This window comes from Phyllobates terribilis, unplaced genomic scaffold (assembly GCF_046119375.1).
Source record: "Phyllobates terribilis strain yellow unplaced genomic scaffold, ASM4611937v1 Scaffold_5__5_contigs__length_657084704, whole genome shotgun sequence".
Taxonomy (NCBI): domain Eukaryota; kingdom Metazoa; phylum Chordata; class Amphibia; order Anura; family Dendrobatidae; genus Phyllobates; species Phyllobates terribilis.
Genome location: NW_027362765.1, coordinates 378,194,581 through 378,217,636, shown reverse-complemented (window position 1 = coordinate 378,217,636; position 23,056 = coordinate 378,194,581). Strand labels below are relative to the sequence as shown.

Here is a 23,056-nt window from a genome sequence, read left to right as displayed (position 1 = left end):
CCAGCCTCCCCCCCACACACACAGTAAATACCCCCCAGCCTCCCCCCCCACACACACAGTAAATACCCCCCAGCCTCCCCCCCACACACAGTAAATACCCCCCAGCCTCCCCCCCCACACACAGTAAATACCCCCCAGCCTCCCCCCACACACAGTAAATACCCCCCAGCCTCCCCCCCACACACACAGTAAATACCCCCCCAGCCTCCCCCCCACACACACAGTAAATACCCCCCCAGCCTCCCCCCCACACACAGTAAATACCCCCCAGCCTCCCACACACAGTAAATACCCCCCACACACAGTAAATACCCCCCAGCCTCCCCCCCACACACACAGTAAATACCCCCCCAGCCTCCCCCCCACACACAGTAAATACCCCCCAGCCTCCCACACACAGTAAATACCCCCCAGCCTCCCCCCCCACACACAGTAAATACCCCCCAGCATCCCCCCCACACATAGACACAGTAAATACCCCACCAGCTTCCCACACACAGTAAATATCCCACCAGCTCCCCCCCCCACACACAGTAAATACCCCCCAGCATCCCCCCCACACATAGACACAGTAAATACCCCACCAGCTTCCCACACACAGTAAATATCCCACCAGCTCCCCCCCCACACACAGTAAATACCCCCCAGCATCCCCCCCACACATAGACACAGTAAATACCCCACCAGCTTCCCACACACAGTAAATATCCCACCAGCTCCCCCCCCACACACAGTAAATACCCCCCCAGCCTCCCCCCCCACACACAGTAAATACCCCCCAGCCCCCCCCACACACAGTAAATACCCCCCAGCCTCCCCCCCACACACACAGTAAATACCCCCCCAGCCTCCCCCCCACACACACAGTATATTACCCCCCCACACATAGACACAGTAAATACCCCACCAGCTTTCCACACACAGTAAATACCCCCCAGCCTCCCCCCCCACACACACAGTAAATACCCCCCAGCCTCCCCCCCCACACAGTAAATACCCCACCAGCTTCCCACACACAGTAAATGCCCCCTGGTCTTCCGCACACACACAGTAAATACCCCCCAGCCTCCCCCCACACACACAGTAAATACCCCCCAGCCCCCCCCCACACAGTAAATACCCCCCAGCCCCCCCCCACACACAGTAAATACCCCACCAGCTTCCCACACACAGTAAATGCCCCCTGGTCTTCCGCACACACATACAGGAGGCGTCTTGAAGATTCATCACCAACAAAGGATTTTGTACAAAGTATTAATTACATTACATTAAGCGTGTTCAATACCTTTTCCTGTCATTTCTCTTTATTACACATAATTTATTGACATCTACGGTGATTTCTTTGCTCTGTGGATTGGATGGGCTGTTACCGACATCTGGGGAGAATTTCATGTCAATAGCACCTTTAGAAATAGATTTACCTAGAAAATTGGTGACGTGTTCAATACTTATTTCACCCGCTGTATATGCAGCTGTATTTTTCTATACAGGTGTTTGGGGCCCTTAGTCTTGTGGGACCCTTAGTCTTGTGGGGCCCGATGCATCTTGGTCCTAAAGCTGAGGAGTGAAAGAATCTGCAGGAATGGAAGGCGATAAGTGTCTGCGGAGTCTCATCTGATGTCTGAGTTATTTGGGGGTCTTGTCTGAAGTCAGTTTTGTATATAAGGGGTCTGATCTGTGGACAGAATATTTTAGGGGGTCTGAATGAAATTTGGGGTTGGCTTTCTGTTCTGGGTCAGTTTCTTATTTAATGGGGTCTGGTCTGAGGTCTTTAATTGGTCTGCTCTGTGGTCAGTATTTTAGGGGGTCTGGTTTGAATTCTGTTTTAGTGAACGGGGTCTGTTTTGGAACACACAGAAATAGACTGTGTAATACAAGGCCTGTACTTCACACATACGCCAGGGGGCAGCAGAGACCACACAGACACAGTCCTAAGAAGTCCACAAAACTTTCCCCCTCTGCTCCCATTATCTCCTCCTCATCTCCTCCTCCTCCTCACTGATCATCTCCTGTGAACGGGGAAAACTTTCACTTTTGGGAAAATCATCCTGTACAGACAGAAAAGTGATAATGTAAGTAGTAACCGAGAGACAAAAATAGCCAGGACATAAGAGATGGATCCAATAATCCCTAATGTCCTGTCTGACAGAAGATGCAATGCTCTGCCAGAATAGATGAGGGTCAGTGTTCTGTGCTATGAACTGAGATGCAATACTCTGCATGTATATGCAAGAGGTGCAATGCTCTGCTGTGGTGGTATGAAATGTAATGCTCTGCCTCTGAAGGTATAAGGTGCAATGCTCTGCCTGTGTATATATTAGATGCAATGCTCTACTGTGTAGGTTGTACGAGATGCAATCCTCTGCTGTGTAGCTATGAGATGCAATGCTCTGCTGTGGAGATATGAGATGCAATGCTCTGCTGTGGAGATATGAGATGCAATGCTCTGCTGTGGAGATATGAGATGCAATGCTCTGCTGTGGAGCTATGAGATGCAATGCTCTGCTGTGGAGATATGAGATGCAATGCTCTGCAGTGTAGCTATGAGATGCAATGCTCTGCTGTGGAGGTATGAGATGCGATGCTCTGCTGTGGAGGTATGAGATGCAACCTGCTGTGTAGCTATGAGATGCAATGCTCTGCTGTGGAGGTATGAGATGCAATGCTCTGCTGTGGAGATATGAGATGCAATGCTCTGCTGTGGAGATATAAGATGCGATGCTCTGCTGTGTAGTTATGAGATGCGATGCTCTGCTGTGTAGTTATGAGATGCAATGCTCTGCTGTGTAGCTATGAGATGCAATGCTCTGCTGTGTAGCTATGAGATGCGATGCTCTGCTGTGTAGTTATGAGATGCAATGCTCTGCTGTGTAGTTATGAGATGCAATGCTCTGCTGTCGAGGTATGAGATGCGATGCTGTGCTGTGGAGGTATGAGATGCAACCTTCTGCTGTGTAGCTATGAGATGCAATTCTCTGCTGTCGAGGTATGAGATGCGATGCTGTGCTGTGGAGATATGAGATGCAATGCTCTGCTGTGTAGCTATGAGATGCAATGCTCTGCTGTGTAGCTATGAGATGCAATGCTCTGCTGTGTAGCTATGAGATGCAATGCTCTGCTGTGTAGCTATGAGATGCAATGCTCTGCTGTGTAGTTATGAGATGCTATGCTCTGCTTTGGAGGTATGAGATGCAATGCGCTGCTGTGGAGGTATGAGATGCAATGCTCTGCAGTGTAGCTATGAGATGCAATGCTCTGCTGTGGAGGTATGAGATGCGATGCTCTGCTGTGGAGGTATGAGATGCAACCTGCTGTGTAGCTATGAGATGCAATGCTCTGCTGTGGAGGTATGAGATGCAATGCTCTGCTGTGGAGATATGAGATGCAATGCTCTGCTGTGGAGATATAAGATGCGATGCTCTGCTGTGTAGTTATGAGATGCAATGCTCTGCTGTGTAGTTATGAGATGCAATGCTCTGCTGTGTAGCTATGAGATGCAATGCTCTGCTGTGTAGCTATGAGATGCGATGCTCTGCTGTGTAGTTATGAGATGCAATGCTCTGCTGTGTAGCTATGAGATGCAATGCTCTGCTGTGTAGCTATGAGATGCGATGCTCTGCTGTGTAGTTATGAGATGCAATGCTCTGCTGTGTAGTTATGAGATGCAATGCTCTGCTGTCGAGGTATGAGATGCGATGCTGTGCTGTGGAGGTATGAGATGCAACCTTCTGCTGTGTAGCTATGAGATGCAATGCTCTGCTGTGTAGCTATGAGATGCAATGCTCTGCTGTGGAGGTATGAGATGCGATGCTCTGCTGTGTAGTTATGAGATGCAATGCTCTGCTGTCGAGGTATGAGATGCGATGCTGTGCTGTGGAGGTATGAGATGCAACCTTCTGCTGTGTAGTTATGAGATGCAATGCTCTGCTGTGTAGCTATGAGATGCAATGCTCTGCTGTGTAGCTATGAGATGCAATGCTCTCCTGTGTAGCTATGAGATGCAATGCTCTGCTGTGTAGCTATGAGATGCAATGCTCTGCTGTGTAGCTATGAGATGCAATGCTCTGCTGTGTAGCTATGAGATGCAATGCTCTGCTGTGTAGCTATGAGATGCTATGCTCTGCTTTGGAGGTATGAGATGCAATGCTCTGCTGTGTAGCTATGAGATGCAATGCTCTGCTGTGTAGTTATGAGATGCTATGCTCTGCTTTGGAGGTATGAGATGCAATGCTCTGCTGTGGAGGTATGAGATGCAATGCTCTGCAGTGTAGCTATGAGATGCAATGCTCTGCTGTGGAGGTATGAGATTCGATGCTCTGCTGTGGAGGTATGAGATGCAACCTGCTGTGTAGCTATGAGATGCAATGCTCTGCTGTGGAGGTATGAGATGCAATGCTCTGCTGTGGAGATATGAGATGCAATGCTCTGCTGTGGAGATATAAGATGCGATGCTCTGCTGTGTAGTTATGAGATGCGATGCTCTGCTGTGTAGTTATGAGATGCAATGCTCTGCTGTGTAGCTATGAGATGCAATGCTCTGCTGTGTAGCTATGAGATGCGATGCTCTGCTGTGTAGTTATGAGATGCAATGCTCTGCTGTGTAGTTATGAGATGCAATGCTCTGCTGTGTAGTTATGAGATGCAATGCTCTGCTGTCGAGGTATGAGATGCGATGCTCTGCTGTGGAGGTATGAGATGCAACCTTCTGCTGTGGAGGTATGAGATGCAATGCTCTGCTGTGTAGCTATGAGATGCAACCTTCTGCTGTGTAGCTATGAGATGCAATGCTCTGCTGTGTAGCTATGAGATGCAATGCTCTGCTGTCGAGGTATGAGATGCAATGCTCTGCTGTGTAGCTATGAGATGCAATGCTCTGCTGTGTAGCTATGAGATGCAATGCTCTGCTGTGTAGCTATGAGATGCAATGCTCTGCTGTGTAGCTATGAGATGCAATGCTCTGCTGTGTAGCTATGAGATGCAATGCTCTGCTGTGTAGCTATGAGATGCAATGCTCTGCTGTGTAGCTATGAGATGCTATGCTCTGCTTTGGAGGTATGAGATGCAATGCTCTGCTGTGGAGGTATGAGATATAATACCATAAAGTGCGATTATATTATCATAAAATGTTGCGCAATGGTCTGCAGAGCCCTCTACGTCGTACCTGGGATACTGAGGCATTGTGCTGCCTCTCCCTATGTCTGAGGTTCTTGTTCTGCAGGTTCCTGTGGGTTTTGCTGCTTTTTGGATCTGTGACCTGTTCTACCAGCAAGACCCCTCAATATGGACTCATCTCATCCCCCAACTACCCGAAAACGTACCCCAACGACCAGCGCAGCACCTGGAACATCTCCGTGCACAACGGATTCCACATCTCACTGAAGTTCCTGGTGTTTGACTTGGAACCATCTGATGCTTGTAACTATGACTATGTCAAGGTCAGTCCTGCTATATGGTGATACATGTACAGCTGGTATAACATAAGCATCTGATATATACTGATACGGAGCATGCTGGTATAACCTGGGTATATCCAGTATATAATTATATATGTACAGCTGCTATAACCTGGGTATATCCAGTATATAATTATATACGTACAGCTGCTATAACCTGGGTATCTCCTGTATATAATTATATACATACAGCTGGTATAACCTGGGTATATCCTGTATATAATTATATATGTACAGCTGGTATAACCTGGGTATATCCAGTATATAATTATATATGTACAGCTGCTATAACCTGGGTATATCCAGTATATAATTATATACGTACAGCTGCTATAACCTGGGTATCTCCTGTATATAATTATATACATACAGCTGGTATAACCTGGGTATATCCTGTATATAATTATATATGTACAGCTGGTATAACCTGGGTATATCCAGTATATAATTATACATGTACAGCTGCTATAACCTGGGTATATCCAGTATATAATTATATATGTACAGCTGCTATAACCTGGGTATATCCAGTATATAATTATATACGTACAGCTGCTATAACCTGGGTATCTTCTGTATATAATTATATATGTACAGCTGGTATAACCTGGGTATCTTCTGTATATGATTAGTCAGTGATTATATTGTGACTCTCTATTTCCATTTTTCACATTCAGGTGTTTGATGTTAACAGAGAAATAGGTCGGTTTTGTGGCCCTAAGAGGTCCAGATTTCACCCGGGTTCTCGCCTCTTAATCTCTCATGGGAACCAAATGAAAATTGAATTTCTCTCGGATTTCTCCAATGAGGAGAACGGTTCTGCCGTCTTCTATAAAGGATTCCAGGCGTTCTACCGGGCCGTGGGCAAGTACCGACCTCCAGTGTGATGATTACCGGGACCGCACACCTTATCAGCTTTGGACCTTTTTCTTTTATCTTCTGGACTCGCTGTTTTGTATAGACCAACCCCTGAGGAGTCAGCCATCTGACCCTCGTATCAGACCCCAAAATAATCTAGACCCCAGACCAGCTCTGAACATATGCTTACCCCAAATATATAACCTGCACCAGAAAGAAATACAAGTCCTGACCAGGTCCCCAAAAAATACAGACCCTCTAAAATTCAGACCCGCTAAACAAATACAGACCCCAGACCAATCACATCCAATAATAAAAACCCCAAACCTGAACTATAAAGAAATTACAGACACCAGACCGTCTAAAAATCCAGACCCAAGACCAGATCCCCTAAAAATACAGACCCCAAACCAAACCCCCTACACTAATTTAGACCCCAGACCAATCCCCTCAAATAATACAAACCCCATACCAGACCTATAAAGAAATTCCCTAAAAAATACAGAGCCCGGACTTCTAAACAAACACAGACCCCAGGCCAGACCCCTAAATAATATATACCCCAGACCACATCACCTCAAATAACACAAAACTTAGACCAAATACCCCAAAGAATTGCAGACCCCAGACTAGACCCTATAAAAAATACAAACCCAGACAAGATCCTCCTTAATACAAACCCTGACCAGACACCCTATATAATAAAGACCCCCAGAATGAACCCCTAAAGAAATACAAACCCCATATCAGACTCACTTTAAATATACAGACGTCAGACCAGACCCCCTCAAAAAATACAAACCTCAGAGCAGACCCACTTTAAATATACAGACGTCGGACCAAACCACCTAAAATAATACAAACTCCAGACAAGATGCTGTAAACAAACATGGACCCCCAGACCAACCTCCCCACAAAATAAAACAGACAAGCAATAAGTACAAATCCCAGATTAAACCCCCTAACCAAGTACAAACCACACCCCTAAAAAAATACAAGCCCCTTCCAGATGCCCTAAAATAATACAGACGTCAGACCAGACCCACTGAACTAATGAAGACCCCAGTTCTTACCTCTTAAGAAATATAGACCTCAAACCAACCCCTCTAAAACTAATGTGAACCCCAGATTAGACCCTGTGAATAAGTAAAGACCTCAGTTTACATCCCTGAAATACGGACCCCCGAGACTAATACAGACTCCAGAAAAGACTCCCTAAATAGGTAATATTAATCAGATTACCCCTCCATCACCCTTGAACATTAGACATAACCCACATAACAACGTGCCCTGGTTCTGACTTAGAGCCCGGAGCCGCATTCATAATTCTGCTCATGGAAACCTATTCTTGTACAAATTCCAAGAACAGACAAGTTGATTGTAGCTTCTTGTGAGCGATGGTAGATAAACCGGACACCACTCATCCGTCTCCCGTTCTTTGTGGTCTCTCTTAGTAGGTTTGTTTTGGCCCCATGGGCACAGACAATCCATCTGTAAGACCCTCTGCCCTTCCTGTGATCAGCTTCTGATGTTCTTCCCATGTTCTTTGCTTTTTTCCATGTTCTGCATCACGCTTCAGATGACGATGAGTGTGTCTCCCCCAACAATAACAGCCTGGCGTGGACCCGGCCGTGCCAGCACATATGTCACAATTACATCGGAGGCTATTTCTGCTCCTGCCTCCTGGGCTACGAGCTCCAGGGCGACAATGGAACTTGTAAAGGTGGGTTCTAGAGTGGCCATCTGCACCCTTATGGTTCTCCAGTGAAGATGAAACTCCAACCCCTAGTATGACCTAACAGCCAGGGGTTGTCGGAGAATACTGGGAGTTGGAGTTTCTCCACCACTGAAGATCTAAATGTTGAAGACCCCTATTCTAGAGTCTAGACCCATCTTCTAGAAAAAGCCATTCTCCTCTTCTTTTTTTCAGCACAGTGCAGTAACCAGTTGTTTACAGAGGAGTCTGGATTCATTTCCAGTCCGGGGTACCCCCAACCTTACCCCCCGGACCTCAACTGCACCTATCGGATACGGCTGGAGAGAGGGATGCACGTCTCACTGGAGTTCAAGGAGATCTTTGACATCGACGACCATCCACGGGTTCCGTGCCCCTACGATACCTTGAAGGTTCATAGTTCTGGGATTGTCTCCACATTGTCTTCTTCTCTTTAACTCTTCCACCTAAATTCCAGAGGAGGATGTATATAGTATTGAGCTCATGTTCAAGAAAAGTATGTAAACCCTTGTTAGGTGACAACTCATGATAGACCTTCTTCCAGAAGAAGAACTTAGAGGTTTTGGACCCACCAGCTATGTGCCAATTGTAGCACTGGTGACTTAGGTGGTGGAGGACCCCTGGAGACACAAGGGCCCCTGTGTGACTGCTAGTTCTGCACCACCTATGGCTAACTATTGGTGCCAAGATGTGGCAATCTCTTTGGTAGGCTGTAATCCCACAGATGGTAGGGCAGTTGCCTACAATCCACAGGTCAATGGGGCACTCATGGTTTTGTAAATGAAATCCGGGCATGGACATGTTTCCAGAAGGTGAGCAGCATCTATTTCACGGGCAGATCTAGGTTCCCTTCGGTAATTTAAGAACTTAGGGAAAAGCTGAGAAGGAGGGTTGTTAAGTAAACAGAGGGGTCTGAATTTTGGCATTTGGTCTCAGGTCTAAATTTTGGGGGGTATTAGGTCAGTATTTTGGAGTTTGACTTGAGATGTAAATTGAGAGGTTTGGAATGATTTTTTGTATCTGAATTAATTTTAGGGTTTGGATAAATTTTGGCGTCAGGTTTGGAACCTGAATTCATTTTTATGTCTGGTCTTGATGAATTTGAGGGTCTGTTCGGGTGTCTTAATTAATTTTGGGGTCAAATCTGGGTTCTGGATTAATATTGGGGTCTGGTATCCTGACTATTTTGGGGTACTGAATTAATTTTGGGGTTTGGTCTGTGGTCTTGATTAATTTAGGGGTCTGCTCTTCATTATAATATTTTTTGGAGGTGGCCTGGTTTGGGTTCTGGATTAATTTGGTGGTCAGATCTGGGTTAATTTGGGGGTCTTGTATGAGGTCTTGACAAATTTTGGGTCTGATTTTATTTTGGAGTCTGGTCTGGGTTCTAGAATAATTTTGGGGTCATTTCTGTACTCATTTTGGGGTGTAGATTTTGGAGTCTCGTTTTGGTTCTGTAGTACTTTTTTCATTTTTGGGGCCTGGTCTGGGGGGAATTAATTAATTTTGAGCATCAGGAATGATTTCTGAGTTTAGAGTTAGGGTCATTTTAAATCCAGTTAGCGTCAATTAGCCCAGAAACCCTAATAATCCCTTGCCCGTACCTCAAATATACTCGCCCCTCCATGATCTCTTTTTCCATTGGCCGGTGACAAATCCCACTCCTTTTTAAGCCCCACCCGACTGACTACTCCCCATGTCAAGCTCCACCTCCTGACCTCCTTACCCTTGTGTTATTAGATTTTTGTAGGGGATCAGTTAGTGAGGAATTTGTGTGGGAGTCACGCCCCTGAAATCATCGAGACGAAGAGCCACGAGGTGGACATCGTATTCCAAACCGACGACTCCGGGAACAGCAGAGGGTGGAAGATATTCTACACATCGGAGGGTAAGTAGCGTGGCTGTGCCGCGTTACATCAATATGTGTCATCCGTGACCTCCATCTTTCCCGTTTTCCTTAGCCATCCTGTGTCCAAAACCGGTGACCCTGGACGAGTTCTCCATTGTGTCACCATTGCAGGACGTGTACCGAATGCGGGACTACTTCGTGCTCTCCTGCCGCACCGGATACAGGCTGATGGAGGTATGACGAAAAAAAGCGCGGCCATCAGGTACCAAGGATGGGGAGAGTCAGGACGCCGAAGTCATTTAGTAAAACGAAAAAATAACTAAACAAAATATTAAACTTTTTAACCCCCCCACCCCCACTACGAGTTTTTATTTTTTCACCCCCTTTAATAACTTTTTTTTTTCCTCTCCGTAGCCGTATGAGAGCCATTTTTTTTCCAGGACGAGTTGCAGTTTTAAGTGACACCATTTACATTGCCATATAATGTAAGGGGTAAAAAAAAAATCCAAATGTGGCGAAAAAGTGAAAAAAAAAAAAAGCATTTCCGCCATTGTTTTTTGGGTTTTGTTTTTACGTTTATTGTACCTGATGATTCACCCGGTCAGTGCAATCGCAGGATTTCCAAACATTTATTTATTTATTTTTATATTTCTTTTTTTTTTAAATATTTTCACGGTTAAAAAAATACAGAACTTTACAAACAAGTCGTTTTTTTTGTCTTCATTTTCTGAAATCTGTAACTTATTTAATTATCTATTGATGGAGCTTTGGGAGAGCTGTTTTTTTTTTTTGTGTATGTTACCATTTTATGGTATATACGAAGTTTTAATCGCTTATTATTGCATTTTTTGTGAAAAAAAAAAGTAATTCTGCCATTTTCTTTTTTTTTTTTTTACAAAGTTTATTGTAGAGAATAATTAATATATCTGGACTTTCGGATATGAAAATATCAAATATGTTTATTATTTATTTTTATCATTTCTTAACTTTTTTTAGTTGTATTTTTATTTTTTAATAACTTTTTTTTTTACTTTATTTTTCAGTCCCTCTATCAGATTTGAACTTGCGATTGTTTCATCACTTGTACTATATACTGCAATAACAAAGTAAATCTCCTACTAGACTAGGAGTACCAAGATGGCAGTGATGGAGACCCCAAGAGATCACGTATGGAGCGATACACCCGTGCCCGATATACAAAAGTAGGGAAGGGGTTAAAAATAGTAAAAAGGGGGGAAAAAAACTACGGTGGAAGTGCTGTTTTTTTTTTCCCCAGTTGACTCCAAAATAATTTATAAAAATAATCTAAGAAATTACAAAAAATGTACAAAAAAATGTAAAAAAATAACTATATACTGTATATATTTGATATCACCAAAACTGTACCGACCTGTAAAATAAAGGTGTCTTCTCTCGCAGGGAGGCAGAGAGCTGAGCGTCTTCACCGCTGTCTGCCAGAAGGATGGCGCGTGGCACCGGCCGGTACCCCGATGTGAAAGTAAGTCCGCACGTGGCCCTAACACTCTGATCGGATGTCGCCGGAGCAGCTGCTGACTTGTTGCTCTCTGCAGTTTTGAGCTGTGGAGAACCAAAGCTTTTGCGCAATGGCGGCCACAAGTTCTTGGCGGAACCAAAGAGGGTGACGTATCAGTCCGAGATAGTCTACGCGTGTAACGAGCCGTACTACAAGATGGTGACCACAGGGAGTGGTATGTATCCTGGGTACTTCTGTATAGAATTATATATGTACAGCTGGTATAACCTGGGTATCTCCTGTATATAATTATATATGTACAGCTGGTATAACCTGGGTATCTCCTGTATATAATTATATATGTACAGCTGGTATAACCTGGGCATCTCTTGTATTTAATTCTATATGTACAGCTGGTATAACCTGGGCATCTCCTGTATATAATTATATATGTACAGCCGGTATAACCTGGGCATCTTCTGTATATAATTATATATGTACAGCTGGTATAACCTGGGTATCTTCTGTATATAATTATATATGTACAGCTTTTATAACCTGGGCATCTCCTGTATATAATTCTATATGTACAGCTGGTATAACCTGGGCATCTCCTGTATATAATTATATATGTACAGCCGGTATAACCTGGGCATCTTCTGTATATAATTATATATGTACAGCTGGTATAACCTGGGTATCTTCTGTATATAATTATATATGTACAGCCGGTATAACCTGGGTATCTTCTGTATATATAATTATATATGTACAGCCGGTATAACCTGGGCATCTCCTGTATATAATTATATATGTACAGCCGGTATAACCTGGGCATCTCCTGTATATAATTATATATGTACAGCCGGTATAACCTGGGCATCTTCTGTATATAATTATATATGTACAGCCGGTATAACCTGGGTATCTCCTGTATATAATTATATAACATAATCTAATAATGGAAATGATAATCTGATTCTTATTTTTGTCTCTATAATTTCCAGCTCGTTTTTCTTGTACTGAAGACCGCGTGTGGAGTGATGAGAATGGAGGCCAGCAGATCCCAGTTTGTGTGCCAGGTTTGTTATTTTGGTGAATTTTAATGATTTTACTAAATGTTAAAAGAAGTGAATAATCAGCGGCCACTGGACCACCAGGGAGGGCGCCATCCGAATATGCTTGAAGGTTGCTTTCCAAACAGCATTAATAAGACACGAGAAACAGTATCAGTAACTCAGCGAACACTGAGAAACCATTCCTGACTCCAGAGATACATCATTAAGCCTGTAGACCTCAAGGATGTCATTTTTGACCCTCTAGACACCTGGGATATACTGTACATTTTTCAGCTTTGAAATTACATCACCAAGAAGGAAAAGTCGTAGAGTTCTGGAAATCACAGGATGGAGACATCACTGATCTGTAAATGATGAAAAAATGGAAACATCATTTTCCACATGCAGAAATCCCGGCACCTCCGGCCTAGGCTGCTGTCACTGAGGTTATTAACGGTCGTCTGAGGAAGGTTCTGCTGCTGAATGCACTTGGGCAAATCATCAAGATCCGCTGCTGGCAGCTCCTGTGTGATCACCGACCAATTGCGTCCCATATGTGCTTGATGGAGACAAGTCTGGAGACTCTGCAGCCATGGGAGAAGGTTTAGGCCGCGCAGGAGGCTCACAGTAGCACGAGCAACATGCGGCCTGGAGATGTTGTGTTGGAAACCGGCTGATGGGACAATTTGGAGAAACTTGGCCACACCACTGGTTCCACCAACAATTCAATGTCATGCCGAGACATAATTATATTGCTAGTGTCTAGACAGTTAATAATTACTGTCCTACCAGACACCAGGGATATAACTAGTGACCTGATAAACACCAGGGATATAGTTACTAACCTACTAGACACCAGGGACATAATTATTAATCTTATACACACAAGACATATACGTATTACTAACCTTCTAGACACCAGATCTAAATATTAACCTACAAGATATTAGGGATATTATTACTGACCAATTATACACCAGCTATTTAATTATTAACCATCTAGACAGCAGAAATATAATTATTAATTTACTAAAAACTAGCGATTTAATTACTAACCTACTAGACACCAGGGATATAATTATTAACCTACTAGACACCAGGGATATAATTATTAACCTACTAGACACCAGGGATATAATTATTAAGATATAATTATTAACCCACTAGAAACCAGGGATATAATTATTAACCTACTAGACACCATGGACATAGGTTAATAATTATATCCCTGGTGACTAGTAGGTTAATAATTATATCTTAATAATTATATCCCTGGTGTCTAGTAGGTTAATAATTATATCCCTGGTGTCTAGTAGGTTAATAATTATATCTTAATAATTATATCCCTGGTGTCTAGTAGGTTAATAATTATATCTTAATAATTATATCCCTGGTGTCTAGTAGGTTAGTAATTACTAGACACCAGGGATATAATTATTAAGATATAATTACTAACCTACTAGACACCAGGGATATAATTATTAACCTACTAGACACCAGGGATATAATTATTAAGATATAATTATTAACCTACTAGACACCAGGGATATAATTATTAAGATATAATTATTAACCTACTAGACACCAGGGATATAATTATTAACCTACTAGACACCAGGGATATAATTACTAACCTACTAGACACCAGGGAAATAATTATTAGTCACTGGGCAACAGGGATGTAATGCTGAAGCCACTAGACACTGGGAATATATTTACTAGCTACCATGGATTTATATCCGACCTACTAAATACCAGGGATATAGGTTATGATTGTGTAGCAACTCACTTGGTCAAATAGGTAACACACTAAAAACTGCAACTGACCTAGCCGGTTCCTGTAGAGACTAGAGATCCTGACCCCGCAGTCCCTAGTGGATCATGCGTGGGCCGAGATAGCCCTAACCACAGACTAGATGATGGCAACTCGGACCTATGCTGCCTGAAAGGCCATCGAGCGCTTCATGTTCCTCCTAAAGAACCGGAGGGCAGAGCAGAGTGGAAATTAACTACAGAAAAGAAAGCGTGCTGAAATAGAAAGAGATCCCAGAGTGAGTAAAACAAACCACGACATACAAAATAAATGATTAAGTACATACTGATAAAGAATATGCCGCCTACTTCCTAAAAAGAAACAGAAGATAGGTGCAGGGTAAAGAACATAAACAGCATAGAGATAAGCCCTAGCTGGTCTTTCACTGACTGGCTTAAACTACAGCAGTATGGCTGGAAATCCAAATGAGAATATCACCAGCAGGAAATACCAGCAGGGGCAAGTATATAAAGCCGCACCCGAAAAGCGATAGGGCAGACAAATGTGTAAATGAAAACACCTGTTACCCTAAAAAGACTGAAGCAAGGATAACAGAAAATAAACACCTGCAGAAAAGGTGTATCTGCTGTGGCTTGGCGGACAGAGAAGCTGACAACAAAGCACAGGCTCAAGAGTTCGAACCCAGATGCATGACAATATAGTTATTAAACCCCAATGTTACAGGGATATATTACTTTTTACCAAGAATATTCGCTACTAAACATCATCGATTTCTTAAACCATTAAAAACCAGGGACTTTTTTTTTTAACGTACTAGACACAAGTTAGATAATTATTAACCAACTAGACCTCAGGGACATAATTCCACTAGATACCAGGAATTCTGTTAAAAATCCACTCAACAACAGGATTTTTAACCCACTAGTCAACAGTGAATATTCTTAAGCGCCTAGAAAACACAGATTTTATTACTAGTTCACTAGACACCAGGGATATTATTACTAATCTCCTAGATACCAGGGACGTTATGAATAATATGTTAGACAGCAAGGACTTAAAGGGTTTTTTCACGAACAAAGTTGATTTTAATCAGTACGTCTTGGAATAATAATCATTTCCACAATTGGATGTGTTTAAAAAAATTGTTCCTGTGCTGAGATAATCTTATAATTGTGCCCCTGCTGTGTACTGTGTAATGGCTGTGTCTGACCGTGCAGGAACATGGTCTGATCATACCACAGCTCCTGGGCAGGGGGGGACACAAAAGAGAGTATACAGACATTACGGCAGGGGATCACCGTTGATTCTTTTTGTGAGATGAAGCATTTCCCTGCCTGTTTTAAAAAAATGTTTTACCGCAAAGAAATAATTATTTGGGATCCCCTGCTGTCCTGCCTGTATACTCTTTTGCCTCCTCCCCTGTCCAGGAGATGTGGTATGATCAGACCATGTTCCTGTACGGTCAGACACAGCCATTACACAGTACACAGCAGGGGCACATTTATAAGATTATCTCAGCACAGGAACATTTTATTTAAACACATCCAATTGTGGAAATTATTAGGATTCCAAGATCTATTGAATAAAATAAACTTTGTTCATGGGAAAACCCCTTTAATTATTATTCAAATAGACGTAATAAATATAATATCCGAATCTGACCATACAGTATTGATGGACCTATCTTCTTACCTGTTTGTTTGCTCTCGCACCCTCAGTGTGTGGACAACCACAGAATCCTGTAACCGGCCTTATTCGTGTCCTCAATGGCATGGAGGCAGAAAATGGGAACTTTCCTTGGCAAGCCCTCCTGAGGAGTCCCGGACGCGCAGGCGGAGTTCTCATCGACGAGAGCTGGGTTCTCACCGCAGCCCACGTCCTAAAACCCGGAAGGTCAGCGGATCTTGACCTCAAGAACTTGCACGTGTTTCTCGGAGACGTGGATATTGATAATCTTGTGTACAATGGCCTCGTGAAGGTAAAAGCTTTCTACATCCACCCGGATTACTCTACAGAGAACTTCGATAATGATATCGCTCTCATCCAGCTGGAGAATCCAGTGACTATGAACAGGAACGTGTCCCCCATATGTCTTCCCGAAAACAGCGAGGCAGTTCTGTACGACACCGGCAAAGTGGGTTACGTGAGTGGGTTTGGAATAACGGAAGAAAATAAAATGACCGACCATCTTCACTATGTGTTTTTGCCTGTCGTTGCAAGAAGCAAATGCCAGGAACAGTTGTCAAAAAAGCAAGAAAAATATCAAAAACTGAAGTTCACCGAGAACATGTTCTGCGCCGGAGATTTACATTCACCAATGGACTCGTGTCAAGGAGACAGCGGGGGAGCATTTGCTGTCAAAAGCAGTGAGAAGTGGGTGGCCACAGGCCTGGTGTCGTGGGGCATTGACTGTGGTAGCGGCTATGGGTACTACACCAAAGTTGTCAATTATATCAATTGGATTAGAAGCTACACAGGAAGATGATAGGGGTACTATTCTTTATTGTATAAGTAACCATAAATAATCTAAAAAAAATATCCTTATAATCGCCTAAAGGCCACCATATCTTAAGAGAGCTCAGCATAAGGGCTGTTAGTATCAACTCGCTATATACCATGGATGTTAATTAAAAGGGTTCGCCACCTAAAAATCCAAATACTGTAGGCTGAGACGGTGTGACTACTCCCACAGCCTGCGTTCTGTCTGACGCTCTGGATAATAAAGATGTTCTGCCCGGAAAACACTGTTCTGTCCTTCACACTAAAGTAGCACAACATGCTTGGTGGTTATACTCCTCATAGGGCACAGCAAGCTTGCTGGTTACAATTCACCATACATGAGGCCATGTGCTCATCATACTTGGGGCACAAAACACTTGAATCATCTAGAAAGTAACTTTACCTCTCATGGTACGCAACCATGTTACCTCTGGCCGATAACTGTTAGTTTCAGAGGGATCCCAGGTCAGGGCTGACTTCACACAGACCTCCAGGATCGTGCTGACTGTGCCATGACTTTTAGGACCGTATTGACTATATATAGACTTCTAGGACCGTATTGACTATATATAGACTTCTAGGACCGTGTTGACTATATATAGACTTCTAGGACCGTATTGACTATATATAGACTTCTAGGACCGTATTGACTATATATAGACTTCTAGGACCATATTGACTATATATAGACTTCTAGGACCATATTGACTATACATAGACTTCTAGGACCGTGTTGATTCTACTCAGACATCTCGAATTGTGTTGACTTTACACGGACGTCTGGGACTGTGTTGACTGTATCCATACTTTCTGGGACTGTATTAACTTTACATAGACCTTTGAGACCGTGTAGACTTTACACAGACCTCTGGCACCATGTTTACTATACATGGACATCTGGGACTGTATTGACTTTACACAAAACTTTGGGACATGGCGGACAGGTAGAGAATGACAGACCCCACACTACACATGGAGGACAGGTAGAGAGTGACAGACCCCACACTACAGATGGAGGACAGGTAGAGAGTGACAGACCCCACACTACACATGGAGGACAGGTAGAGAGTGACAGACTACACACTACACATGGAGGACAGGTAGAGAGTGACAGACCCCACACTACACATGGAGGACAGGTAGAGAGTGACAGGCCCCACACTACACATGGAGGACAGGTAGAGAGTGACAGACCCCGCACTACACACGGAGGACAGGTAGAGAGTGACAGACCCCACACTACACACGGAGGACAGGTAGAGAGTGACAGACCCCACACCACACACGGAGGACAGGTAGAGAGTGACAGACCCCGCACTACACACGGAGGACAGGTAGAGAGTGACAGACCCCACACTACACATGGAGGACAGGTAGAGAGTGACAGACCCCACACTACACATGGAGGACAGGTAGAGAGTGACAGACCCCACATTACACATGGAGGACAGGTAGAGAGTGACAGACCCACACACTACACATGGAGGACAGGTAGAGAGTGACAGACCCCACATTACACATAGAGGACAGGTAGAGAGTGACAGACCCCACATTACACATGGAGGACAGGTAGAGAGTGACAGACCCCACACTACACATGGAGGACAGGTAGAGAGTGAAGGACCCAACACTACACATGGAGGACAGGTAGAGAGTGAAGGACCCCACACTACATATGGAGGACAGGTAGAGAGTGAAGGACCCCACACTACACACGGAGGACAGGTAGAGAGTGACAGACCCCACATTACACACGGAGGACAGGTAGAGAGTGACAGACCCCGCACTACACACGGAGGACAGGTAGAGAGTGACAGACCCCACACTACACACGGTGGACAGGTAGAGAGTGAAGGACTACACACTACATATGGAGAACAGGTAGAGAGTGACAGACCCCACACTACACATGGAGGACAGGTAGAGAGTGACAGACCCCGCACTACACATGGAGGACAGGTAGAGAGTGACAGACCCCGCACTACACATGGAGGACAGGTAGAGAGTGACAGACCCCACACTACACATGGAGGACAGGTAGAGAGTGACAGACCCCACACTACACATGGAGGACAGGTAGAGAGTGACAGACCCCACACTACACATGGAGGACAGGTAGAGAGTGACAGACCCCGCACTACACATGGAGGACAGGTAGAGTGACAGACCCCACACTACACATGGAGGACAGGTAGAGAGTGACAGACCCCACATTACACATGGAGGACAGGTAAAGAGTGACAGACCCCACACTACACATGGAGGACAGGTAGAGAGTGACAGACCCACACACTACACATGGAGGACAGGTAGAGAGTGACAGACCCCACATTACACATAGAGGACAGGTAGAGAGTGACAGACCCCACATTACACATGGAGGACAGGTAGAGAGTGACAGACCCCACACTACACATGGAGGACAGGTAGAGAGTGAAGGACCCAACACTACACATGGAGGACAGGTAGAGAGTGAAGGACCCCACACTACATATGGAGGACAGGTAGAGAGTGAAGGACCCCACACTACATATGGAGGACAGGTAGAGAGTGAAGGACCCCACACTACACATGGAGGACAGGTAGAGAGTGACAGACCCCACATTACACATGGAGGACAGGTAGAGAGTGACAGACCCCACACTACACATGGAGGACAGGTAGAGAGTGAAGGACCCCACACTACACATGGAGGACAGGTAGAGAGTGAAGGACCCCACACTACACATGGAGGACAGGTAGAGAGTGACAGACCCCACACTACACATGGAGGACAGGTAGAGAGTGAAGGACCCCACACTACACATGGAGGACAGGTAGAGAGTGAGGGACCCCACACTACACATGGAGGACAGGTAGAGAGTGAAGGACCCCACACTACACATGGAGGACAGGTAGAGAGTGACAGACCCCACACTACACATGGAGGACAGGTAGAGAGTGACAGACCCCACACTACACATGGAGGACAGGTAGAGAGTGACAGACCCCACACTACACATGGAGGACAGGTAGAGAGTGAAGGACCCCATACTACACATGGAGGACAGGTAGAGAGTGAGGGACCCCACACTACACATGGAGGACAGGTAGAGAGTGAAGGACCCCACACTATACATGGAGGACAGGTAGAGAGTGAAGGACCCCACACTATACATGGAGGACAGGTAGAGAGTGAAGGACCCCACACTACACATGGAGGACAGGTAGAGTGACAGACCCCACACTACACATGGAGGACAGGTAGAGAGTGACAGACCCCACATTACACATGGAGGACAGGTAGAGTGACAGACCCCACACTACACATGGAGGACAGGTAGAGAGTGACAGACCCCACATTACACATGGAGGACAGGTAGAGAGTGACAGACCCCACATTACACATGGAGGACAGGTAGAGAGTGACAGACCCCACACTACAGATGGAGGACAGGTAGAGAGTGACAGACCCCACACTACACATGGAGGACAGGTAGAGAGTGACAGGCCCCACACTACACATTGAGGACAGGTAGAGAGTGAAGGACCCCACACTACATATGGAGGACAGGTAGAGAGTGAAGGACCCCACACTACATATGGAGGACAGGTAGAGAGTGAAGGACCCCACACTACACATGGAGGACAGGTAGAGAGTGACAGACCCCACATTACACATGGAGGACAGGTAGAGAGTGACAGACCCCACACTACACATGGAGGACAGGTAGAGAGTGAAGGACCCCACACTACACATGGAGGACAGGTAGAGAGTGAAGGACCCCACACTACACATGGAGGACAGGTAGAGAGTGACAGACCCCACACTACACATGGAGGACAGGTAGAGAGTGAAGGACCCCACACTACACATGGAGGACAGGTAGAGAGTGAGGGACCCCACACTACACATGGAGGACAGGTAGAGAGTGAAGGACCCCACACTACACATGGAGGACAGGTAGAGAGTGACAGACCCAACACTACACATGGAGGACAGGTAGAGAGTGACAGACCCCACACTACACATGGAGGACAGGTAGAGAGTGAAGGACCCCACACTACACATGGAGGACAGGTAGAGAGTGAAGGACCCCACACTACACATGGAGGACAGGTAGAGAGTGAAGGACCCCACACTACACATGGAGGACAGGTAGAGAGTGACAGACCCCACACTACACATGGAGGACAGGTAGAGAGTGAAGGACCCCACACTACACACGGAGGACAGGTAGAGAGTGACAGACCCCACACTACACATGGAGGACAGGTAGAGAGTGACAGACCCCGCACTACACATGGAGGACAGGTAGAGTGACAGACCCCACACTACACATGGAGGACAGGTAGAGAGTGACAGACCCCACATTACACATGGAGGACAGGTAGAGAGTGAGGGACCCCACACTACACATGGAGGACAGGTAGAGAGTGAAGGACCCCATACTACACATGGAGGACAGGTAGAGAGTGAGGGACCCCACACTACACATGGAGGACAGGTAGAGAGTGAAGGACCCCACACTATACATGGAGGACAGGTAGAGAGTGAAGGACCCCACACTACACATGGAGGACAGGTAGAGTGACAGACCCCACACTACACATGGAGGACAGGTAGAGAGTGACAGACCCCACATTACACATGGAGGACAGGTAGAGAGTGAGGGACCCCACACTACACATGGAGGACAGGTAGAGAGTGACAGACCCCGCACTACACATGGAGGACAGGTAGAGAGTGACAGACCCCACACTACACATGGAGGACAGGTAGAGAGTGACAGACCCCACACTACACACATGGAGGACAGGTAGAGAGTGAAGGACCCCACACTACACATGGAGGACAGGTAGAGAGTGAAGGACCCCACACTACACATGGAGGACAGGTAGAGAGTGAAGGACCCCATACTACACATGGAGGACAGGTAGAGAGTGAGGGACCCAACACTACACATGGAGGACAGGTAGAGAGTGAAGGACCCCACACTACACATGGAGGACAGGTAGAGTGACAGACCCCACACTACACATGGAGGACAGGTAGAGAGTGACAGACCCCACACTACACATGGAGGACAGGTAGAGAGTGAGGGACCCCACACTACACATGGAGGACAGGTAGAGAGTGACAGACCCCGCACTACACATGGAGGACAGGTAGAGAGTGACAGACCCCACACTACACATGGAGGACAGGTAGAGAGTGAGAGACCCCACACTACACATGGAGGACAGGTAGAGAGTGACAGACCCCACACTACACATGGAGGACAGGTAGAGAGTGACAGACCCCACACTACACACATGGAGGACAGGTAGAGAGTGAAGGACCCCACACTACACATGGAGGACAGGTAGAGAGTGAGGGACCCAACACTATACATGGAGGACAGGTAGAGAGTGACAGACCCCACATTACACATAGAGGACAGGTAGAGAGTGAAGGACCCCACACTACACATGGAGGACAGGTAGAGAGTGGCAGACCCCACACTACACATGGAGGACAGGTAGAGAGTGACAGACCCCACATTACACATAGAGGACAGGTAGAGAGTGACAGACCCCACATTACACATGGAGGACAGGTAGAGAGTGAAGGACCCCACACTACATATGGAGGACAGGTAGAGAGTGAAGGACCCCACACTACACATGGAGGACAGGTAGAGAGTGACAGACCCCGCACTACACATGGAGGACAGGTAGAGAGTGGCAGACCCCACACTACACATGGAGGACAGGTAGAGAGTGACAGACCCCACATTACACATAGAGGACAGGTAGAGAGTGACAGACCCCACATTACACATGGAGGACAGGTAGAGAGTGAAGGACCCCACACTACATATGGAGGACAGGTAGAGAGTGAAGGACCCCACACTACACATGGAGGACAGGTAGAGAGTGACAGACCCCACATTACACATAGAGGACAGGTAGAGAGTGACAGACCCCACATTACACATGGAGGACAGGTAGAGAGTGACAGACCCCACACTACACATGGAGGACAGGTAGAGAGTGAAGGACCCCACACTACACATGGAGGACAGGTAGAGAGTGAAGGACCCCACACTACACATGGAGGACAGGTAGAGAGTGACAGACCCCGCACTACACATGGAGGACAGGTAGAGAGTGACAGACCCCGCACTACACATGGAGGACAGGTAGAGAGTGACAGACCCCACATTACACATAGAGGACAGGTAGAGAGTGACAGACCCCACACTACACATGGAGGACAGGTAGAGAGTGACAGACCCCACACTACACATGGAGGACAGGTAGAGAGTGACAGACTACACATGGAGGACAGGTAGAGCGTGAAGGACCCCACACTACACATGGAGGACAGGTAG

General features: G+C 45.6%; 1 protein-coding gene across 1 annotated transcript; it reads left to right on the top strand.

The window, feature by feature from the left end:
• The first annotated feature begins 1,967 nt into the window (after positions 1 to 1,967).
• C1R (complement C1r) lies at positions 1,968 to 16,943 on the top strand. Its single transcript, XM_073684822.1, has 11 exons — positions 1,968 to 2,072; positions 5,219 to 5,435; positions 6,131 to 6,317; positions 7,891 to 8,034; positions 8,242 to 8,438; positions 9,787 to 9,934; positions 10,008 to 10,129; positions 11,315 to 11,393; positions 11,467 to 11,604; positions 12,377 to 12,451; positions 15,920 to 16,943. Coding segments are annotated over exons 1-11 (2,076 nt in total). The 5' UTR covers positions 1,968 to 2,070; the 3' UTR covers positions 16,687 to 16,943.
• Positions 16,944 to 23,056: the final 6,113 nt, after the last annotated feature.

Coding starts and splice junctions, on each gene's coding strand:
- C1R (XM_073684822.1), top strand. Junction 6,318..7,890: donor GGCGTTCTACCGGGCCGTGG/GCAAGTACCGAC, acceptor ATCACGCTTCAG/ATGACGATGAGTGTGTCTCC. Junction 10,130..11,314: donor CCGGATACAGGCTGATGGAG/GTATGACGAAAA, acceptor CTTCTCTCGCAG/GGAGGCAGAGAGCTGAGCGT.